This window comes from Carassius gibelio, chromosome B17, assembly GCF_023724105.1.
Source record: "Carassius gibelio isolate Cgi1373 ecotype wild population from Czech Republic chromosome B17, carGib1.2-hapl.c, whole genome shotgun sequence".
Lineage (NCBI taxonomy): Eukaryota > Metazoa > Chordata > Actinopteri > Cypriniformes > Cyprinidae > Carassius > Carassius gibelio.
Genome location: NC_068412.1, coordinates 18479965 through 18489140, shown reverse-complemented (window position 1 = coordinate 18489140; position 9176 = coordinate 18479965). Strand labels below are relative to the sequence as shown.

Genomic DNA, 9176 nt, shown 5'->3' with positions numbered 1-9176 from the left:
TAAAGTATTTTTGGGAACTGCTTCCTTTCACAGTTGACAAAATCTGCATACACATGCAATGTACCCTTAAACATCCAAACAAATTATTGCTGACATGGTTCTTCTAAAATCCTCAATCATATATTTTAAACACCGAAGTTTTTAACTACAGCAAGTGCCATTGGGCATTTACAAATTTGTGGTTAAGTGTGTTTTGCCTTTGCCCTACATTAAGTATTTTTGACCTTCTCTTTTGTAAGTTGAACAGCATGGCCAACAGACAGCTGAACAAGTGATGCAAAGAGTAAGAGTAATGCATGTCACATTCCACTTCCTTGTGCATGAGTGGGGGAGAAAAATAGTGAGGGAAAGAGAGGCAGGGTGCAGTGCATAGAAACAGTCTAAAAGAAGGCACATTCCTGCCTTTGTTTTCACTGTCAGATTTAAACTCACACTAATATCATCACATACTTGAAACAGGTTTTAGCCCATAAGCCTATATTAATATGAACATATAACAAAAAGACTTCTTAAATCCTTCAATCTAGGACTTGTAATAGATCCTATGGCAATACTGTCATGCAAGTAAAATTTACTCCAGAACGTTTTCAGCTAAATAATGTTTCTGGATTAAAGTCAAAGAAATTAGATAAAAAAAACACTATTTTTCATATTTTAATGTTCATTAATTAAATAACAATAGGTCATGAACAGCATTATAAAGATTTTCATGAACAGTACGAACATTTACATGGGGAACACATATAGCAGGCAGTGGGACGTATAAAAAAAAGAATAAATTACCCCAAGCAGCATCATCTATTAGGAAAAGACAAGCATTGACATAAAATCTTTTGATTATAGGTTCAAATATACATAAGTGCTTCAACATACAAAAATACATTATATTTATTATCAGAGCTCAAAGACACTTCATATTTGATTTGCATGTTTTCTTAGTGGGGAGGAAATTGGATTTTGGAGAGCAGCCAGTGGCCTTTGTCCTAAACAACAACATCAAGATTTCTACTGAACTGACAGAGTGCTGTTGATTTTTAAGATTCAGTACAATAGATCATGTTGGTATAACATGAAGGTTTAGCTTATCATAAGAAGCATTTGGACAACTTTATTTCCACTATTGGTACATATGGGTACAACCCCATGAAAACGATGTAGCCGAGAAATTCAAATGTCATTTTTATTCTATATGCATCTTTTGATTAACCGTATTGAGCACTGCAGTGACTTTCTAAAACCCATTGTTATGATTCCTTGATTCCAAAGCTGAAGTGGAGAACAACGAACAACAAACCCTCATTTCACCAATTGTCATCCCCTGAGATGATCCAAAACAAATAATGATTAATCACATAATGATTCCTGCAATCATGTTCTACATTAAGTACCTTCACATAAGATTTTCAATGGAATATAATCTGGATTGGCAAAACTCCATGTTTTGAACCCTTAATTCTCAAAAAGCATTCTGGGAATGTGCATAAAATAGTTTTGGCAACTTTTTTGCAGTTTGGTGTTCACTTATTTCTTGTGTAATTATGAGTTCAAATGGAATATTCCTTTCATAGGCTACTACACATACATTAAAGATTAACATTGTCATGTAAACGAACTTAACCTATGACCTTATCTGAGCTAATTCTCCAAAATATCACTCTTAACTACAGTATTTAAAACAATGTGATGATTGAATCTCAAACTCTCCTCACAAACATGTCCATGACTTGATAAATGCTGCGTAGTAGAGAAGCACATAGAGAAATACCAGATTTGGACTTTTCTTACATTTTGTGAAAGTAGGGTTAACCAAATGTATTATTGGTTGTCCCTTGCACACTTGTTTTTCCACACGACACTCAAAATACACTGTAAAGCGTGTATTATTAACAATCTGGATGTTTCTTTTAAAATTCAGGTCCCACTTTAGGTGGCCTTAAGGGTGGGTTAAGGTATAAGGGTTGTTCAATGATGTAATTATAAATGTAATTACAGATGTAATTACATGCAGGTAATTTGTTTAAATATAAGTACAACGTAAAAACTTACAAAATAAGTGCATTTTATCAAATGATTAATTAAAATTTAAAGTACAGTTAAGGCCACCGAATATAAAGTGGGACCAAAATTCAAACATTTGTTGATGTCAATTTGATTGTTTGATCTCAATTAAATATATTTCTGATTAAACAGAATGTTTACAACCAACAGCCTGTGAGCCAAAGCTGCTCTTAGAGAGATGCAGCTGGCACACGTCAGTCATTCCCCATTCAACTGTTTTTTTTAAGATGAGATTTCTCAGTCAATTACGGCATTAAGCATATCTGGCGTCAGTTAATGTTAGATCAATTCTATTAAGATAATGATCTGGTTTGGACGAATATAAGATTTGGCCTTAGCTCGATGTGAAAGAAAAACGCTTACCCAGAGTGCCTTTCAGTGCTGTTATTTTGGGACATCTACAGCGCTCTCATTCAATTCCAACTGAATGAGATCCATCAATACTTCAGACCAGAGCCAAAAACACCATTGGAGAAAAATGAGAGAGTGTGAGGGAAGATGGAAAGAGAGAGCGAGTTTGTGTGAGCGAATGAAAGGGAGAGAGAATGATGACATGAAAAAGAGTCGCTGAATTTATGAGGGACAATGTGGGCGGTGAGAGCAAGAGAGAAAAGTAACTAAAAGAAAAGAGAGAGAGAGAGAGAGTCTAAGTGAAAAACACAGAACAGCAATAGTATAGTGAGACATTTGGATTTGCCTCTAGTGCAAAATCTTAGATAAAAACACCTAATAAAATGATCTAAAATCTAGAGAGACTTCTTCTTAAAAATGTCTCCATTTCCCCTCACTCCTGTCACCTGGCCGGGCGCAGTTTTTGCTTACTGTCTGTGCTAGATTGCTATCAGATAATCCCAATGGGCCGCTCTACGCTAAGGCGTCGTCATAGAGACAACATGCAGTGAAAGCTTTGGAAGAATATAATCATCAAACTTGATACAGTGCCAGTGGGCGGAGCCACAACTGTCAAACAGGAACATGAAGGAGGGAGGAATGGAGGAGTAGAGGCTGAAGCAGTGCACAGGAAGAGGAGAGCAGTCCTGTCAGTCATGGGGCTTTGTGTTGTTGTCTTTCAACGGAGGCACAATCATTCAGTTTTTCTGCTTTTTGTTCATCTCTTGACATCAGTCTGCATGAGATTTCCGCAAAGCTGTAAGTGCTGTTTAACCAAAGTCGATCCTTGGACGGTACTCGAGAACCATAGGATAAGCCTGGGGTAAAAGCGAAAGTAAAGAATGACTTCAGCTTTGAATATTCTGATTTAAGCAGGGTATCATTTTCATTATATTGTCAGTTTTCTATCTTACTTTATTATGGTGTAAAAGGAAAGGACACAAACGAAGGGGCATTAATGTGTCCTTTTTTTGTGTCAACCTCTAGTGTGTGTGTAACTGGAGAAATATGACTCATAGATCTGTCAGTAGGTGTGAACTGTTTTTTTTTGCTCCTGCCCCCCACAAACCACCAACTCAGCGACAGCTGTTCACACTTCTGCTCATGAGCGCACACACTAACACAGTTTCAAATACACCCACGTATTCAGGGTCAAACTAACTTTTTAATATTTCCTCTGTCAAAGTTCTAGTCCAGAGGTGATGCCAAATTTGTGATGCAAATGATGCTTAATTATGGTGATTCCCTTGGGAGGGACCCCCTTCCTAAAATAAGCAATTATTTATAAAAACCTATTCATACTGTGTGAAAGTAAAAATATTAAGAGTGATATTATAAAAACAACATGTTTTCAAAATTAAGGAATACGCTTTGATATTGTCATTGACTAAAGGAAATTGTCAAAGATTCATTGGAACAGAAGTATCAGATCTTTTATTCCATATTGTGATGTACATTCAAGTGAAATGGATTATTGATAAAAAAAAAATTAAGGCAGGGTTGTGGTTCATTACTTGGTTGTTGATTAAATGAAGGCAAATCTGAATACAAGCTTACAGTCGACTGTAAGAAAGTGGACTAAATGATTGGACACTTCTGCATATTTTATCAGAGGGAATTCTGTTTTATGGGAAGATCATTTATGGGTTTTGATTAAAAATGACAAGTTTAGAAAAAGTTAACATTTAACATTCATGAATGAATCATTTAAAATAAGATTATCAGATCAGAAGAAAACTGATTATGCATTTTATACTGCGTTTTAAATATAATCTGGGAAAATACAAACTTTTTGAAAGGTTTTTTTAATACAAACCTATATGCCGATTTGTTTTTTATTTATTATTTTTTTGATATATGACCAGTATTAAGACAGCAGAATAATACCAGTCAAGATGCAATATTCTGAAGGTGACTGTAAATGTTAACAAAATGTGTACATTTTCAAAAAGTTTCACCTTCACCTTTAGACACAGGTCTATGTTCCAAACACACACAAACACAAAAACACTTTGTTTTTCAATAATGGTGGTAATGTTGTAATAACTTCTGTTGTTTTTATACTGAGATTTGAACATGATATAATGATATTTCTCATCCTCAAATCCTAAAGTTATCATCAAATTATTAATAAGGATTAAGCATCCTCCTAGGGATGGTGGGATGGTCCATACAGTGTAGATGATTTTACGTTTTACTATACTTGTAGGGACATTCATGGTCAACAATATTGGCAAATTTTACCCCAGACATACACACTTACGCTGTCACCCTGAAGTCTCCAGCGAGTGCGGTAGATGAATTCCAGGGTGTGGTCTTTGCCCATGATCTCTCCATTACACAAAACATCGAGCTGTAAGAAACAGGTGCAGTCTCAACACAGCAGGCAAATTACATTTCATGAAGTTAAATAATAGGCACATAAAGAGTATGGCATGTTGTGTGTTACATACAAATATAGTGAACAACCCTAGAAACATTAGACTGTCAAGTTTCACAGTTGATGGGTAAGAGCTCATTTATAAATATCTGAAGCATTTGTCTGTGTTGACAGCCCTTTGAGACTGTTACAACACAGTATTTTACCTCATAAGAGCTTGGCAGCTTCAGTTTTACACAAAGGAACTTCTTAATGGTTCCCACCGTAACACGGGTGGAGCAACGGATGAATTTCTTCATTAAACCCTGTTGCAGAGAGAAAAGAAGTGCATATTATAAACACACACACACACACACACACACCACACACATCTTTTGAATACATATACGTACTTTGAACTATACGGTCTATATGTACCTTAACTATGCTTTCTCCTGATTGGCCATTGTTTCGTAGACAGTCCAGACAAATAGCGATCTGAGGATCACTCCTGTGATAGTCTCCACCTTTCCCATCATCGTCCTCTTCATCACTCAGGCGAGCTTTCTTAGCCCTAGGGCCATCTAGAAGATAGACAAAGGAAATCTGGTCTTTAACCTTGTGTACGTGAGAGGTTATGGGTTTTGTGTGAGGAGTAGCTAAGCATTACCTTCTCCATTTGATTTGATCTTATTTTTTCTCCAGAAATCACTTTCCTGTTGTTCCTCCTCTAGTAAATAAACACAATCATTTAAAGAAAGAAGCAGATTAAAGATATAGAAATCCTTAGTAACCAAAACACAACCACATAAACTACAGAGTGCATCTCAGATGTGCATTATAGAGGATAAATTGTTTATGTATGTGTATATACACACTCACTCTCTCTTAGTCCAGGCACCAACTTGAAGATGATCTCCTCCAGGGTCTTATCTAGCCTGGAAAAAGAAAGGCCAAGATACCATATAAAACACAGGAGGACTTGTGTGTGTACTTAATCAGTGCATTTGAGAAATGAGTGTGGGTGAGTTTGGGTACCTCAGCATCTCTAAAGGGTTGGTTTCATGGACTTGTATCCCACATTCCGGACACTCATTACTCTCCTCAAAGTGCTGAACGATACAACTCTTACAAACTGGAGGAGAGTGAAAAAAGAAGATGAGAAGAAGAGAATGAGTGGATCAGGTCACATACTTTTTGATGGCTCATACATGACACACGGTCATTGAAGTTAAAATAGTTAAAAACAATATATTACGCAACTACATAACTATCAGATTACTTTTTTAAATCAGAACAATGAGTGTACCAATAAAAATGACAGCATTTAAGAGATAAATGCCACCAATACACAATTATACTCATAAAGCCACTAATAAACTAGAAAATACCGTAAATTACAGTAACCAACTACAGCATTAAATAAACAATTTTTATTTTTGTCATTTTAGTACTATTTATACACAAAGTAATACTTTTTTTAATTTCTTTTTTATCATCTTATATTATTTTTATTTTTTAATATAGGCTAAATTTGAATTTACGTTTTGACTTATTTTATTTCAAGGTCACTACAAGGTTTTTTTAGAGGTGAATAAGTCATTTTAATGACCCTCTGCTCTGAAACAAACCCTCACCGCTGTATCTACCAAACATTAGGAGACTTTCAGGTGGGTTACACAAAGAATTTAAATGTTAAGCATGCTAAGTGTGGAACATTTATAAATATATGAGGCAGGTCAGATAAGCAAGTATGGGCAGGCCATTTTTCCATTACATAATAATGACATAACATTTTGCAGGTGCTATAGCTGAATAATACAAAAGTCTTTAATAAACTTCTCATGGAAAACAAAACAATTCTATAAATATGCCAGTTTACTCTGACACATTTCTAATAATACAGATTTCAAAAATATCCTGTTTGTTTTTATTCTCAGAAAGAGTTAAAAAAATTTGCGCAGAGGACATAAAGACAATGTGTGAGACATGGATGACTTACAAGTGTGCAGGCATTCTGTGACAGCAGTGGGCTTTATCAGGTACCCACGGCAAATTGAGCAGGTGATGTATCGGTTGAATTCTCGGACCAGGTGCTTTCGGTGGGTCGCCATCTTGACTCAAAGGTCACAGAGGTCAGGAGATCGTAAGCTAGAGTCACAGCTCTTCATGTGCACCAGCACAGGGTTGCCAATGTGATTTTGTCATCGCCTCGGTTTTGAGGCAGCTGTAACTCCGATCTGAAGACATTACTGTTGATAGAGTCACCCTAGTTTAAAAATCACAAATAAAAGTTAATTTTAGGAACACTTGTTACCTGCATTTAGTGACTTACTTTATGTATCCATATGACAAGCAAAGACTCAAAACTGTTCACGCCACACCGACTGTTTGGAAACCAATCCAACTCAAATCAGACTTGAGCTGAGCCTTATTAGTCAAAGTGTTTCAGAGTTCAGGACTCCTTTCAGTCTGAAAACTCTTAGGAAAGTCCCTGTCAGGAGAGACGGGAAAAGCTAAGGGTGTGTCATTTCAAAAGTTCTTTTGAGTTTTCATTGGCTTGATGTTAAGTTCATGCAACCGCAATATAACCACCAGATTCAGCAGAAATATTGAGGCCCTTATTCTTTTTGCATCCAATGCACACACAACAAAGAAAAAAATCAAGTGCATGATTTCAGAACTGACCAAAGTCTCCCAAAAAGTAGGATATCAAACAATATTTTTAGTGGGTGAGTACTAAATGTGGTAGTTTTACCATTATTTAAATCAAATAGAGATTATTAGAAGTCTCTATTTTTCTTCGTCTTTTTTCAAGCAAGTATTTCTTTCATTAATTCCCAGTTTAACCACTGAAAAAAATGGCAAATCATAGATAAACTACTCTAAATTGTTTGTAAAGTCAGTAAAGGCTGCTAAACATAAGGTACTTGTGTGAAAGGTGTATGAAATATACCAGGATCTACTCTGATATTATTGTATGTCTTTGAACACATTGATCTTTTTGTGACAACATGCCCCAATAGCATGATACTATGCAAGTCGTCACAACCCGCCTATGATGGTAAACAGTTGTGAAAGTCCAACATTTCTGCAATATCCAAATCCAGCAGGGAAAAAATACAAAATGAATAACACTTCTAACTAAAAGCTTTCTAAACGCACCTTCAAGAAAAAAAAGAGAAAATATATAACATATGTAAATGGTTCTCTTAGGAAGAAAGTTTTTTAAACTGATTTACACATGTGCATGCGATGTAACAGTAATTCAGAAAAACAACGTCATCGTCCAATCATTTCTCAGGACGACGTAGTCCTTGCGATGCTCTCAGCCTTTTATGTAATACATATACAGGAGAACAGCAACTCACAGGCTACTACGTAATAACTGAGGAGAATGGACTGTGAACGTCTCTTTAAAACGCACTATAAACCAATGACCTGTTCCTATGTAGCTTTTAGTGTGCGTACGAAACGCGCAGTATGTCACAGTCCCGTTATCTCATCAGCGCGAGCGTCAAGGTCTGCGTGACGTCATCCCCATGGAAATTATAACACATGGCAAGTTAAGCTCGTCTCTCGACGTCGTTTTTACATTCTGTAATTATGTATCTATCTGCTCCAGCGGAGCGGACTGACGGGCACACAGCTTCTGCCGTACCACATGACACAATTTCTCCCCTCCCCAAACTTTACACACATTCGGTACCCCCAAACCGATAACGTAGCGCAGATTCCCACGTTCCGTAGCCATCCGAAATACACTCACCGTTACTAATCGCCTCGCCTCGTTTTGTGCTGGGCCGTTAATGGAGACTGGAAAAAGGGGTTTCCAAAAGCCAGAGAGAGTCAGATCGTTGCAGCCCGACGGCGGATTGAGCGCGTGCAGGCAGTACGTGGCTAGTAAACTCGCGGCCGACACGGAACTGGCAGCAGCTCGCGCAGAGAAGGGGCGGGGGACTCACGCGCTTGTTTACGCGCTGCTGTGGATTGATACCAGCGGAGGGAGAGAGCAGTGTGGAACAGTTTCTCACCATCTTAATTTTTAACATGATTAAGTGAATCTCTGAAAGTCAACGGGCCACAGAGAGATGGAATTGGAAAAAATCTATTAAATTATGTTATAATCTTGGAAACGATGACACACGAAGTTTTTTTTTCAAGTGAGTCTGAAAATAAATGTAAGGGAAATCTGGGTTAGCTTGTCACAGATTGTAATATTTATTATTTGTTAAATAATATTTTAAGTTCATTTCTATACAATTACCTTGACGTGCTGCCAGTGCAAAAGGGTACAAAAACATTATATGCCTAGAAAAAAGTAGTTAAAAAACAATTATGAAGCATAAAAAACTTTTTAAAAATGGAC

The 9176-nt window shown here is 36.7% G+C and overlaps 1 protein-coding gene across 1 annotated transcript; it reads right to left on the bottom strand.

Moving 5' to 3' along the window:
• Positions 1-641: 641 nt before the first annotated feature.
• Positions 642-8761, bottom strand: pcgf5a (polycomb group ring finger 5a). Its single transcript, XM_052580955.1, has 9 exons — positions 8577-8761; positions 6810-7076; positions 5846-5942; positions 5690-5745; positions 5478-5537; positions 5246-5391; positions 5035-5133; positions 4712-4801; positions 642-3266 (listed from the first exon to the last, which is right to left on the bottom strand). The coding sequence occupies exons 2-9, from the start codon at positions 6919-6921 to the stop codon at positions 3219-3221; spliced, it is 708 nt and encodes a 235-aa protein (XP_052436915.1). The 5' UTR covers positions 6922-7076; positions 8577-8761; the 3' UTR covers positions 642-3218.
• Between the last annotated feature and the right edge of the window lie 415 nt (positions 8762-9176).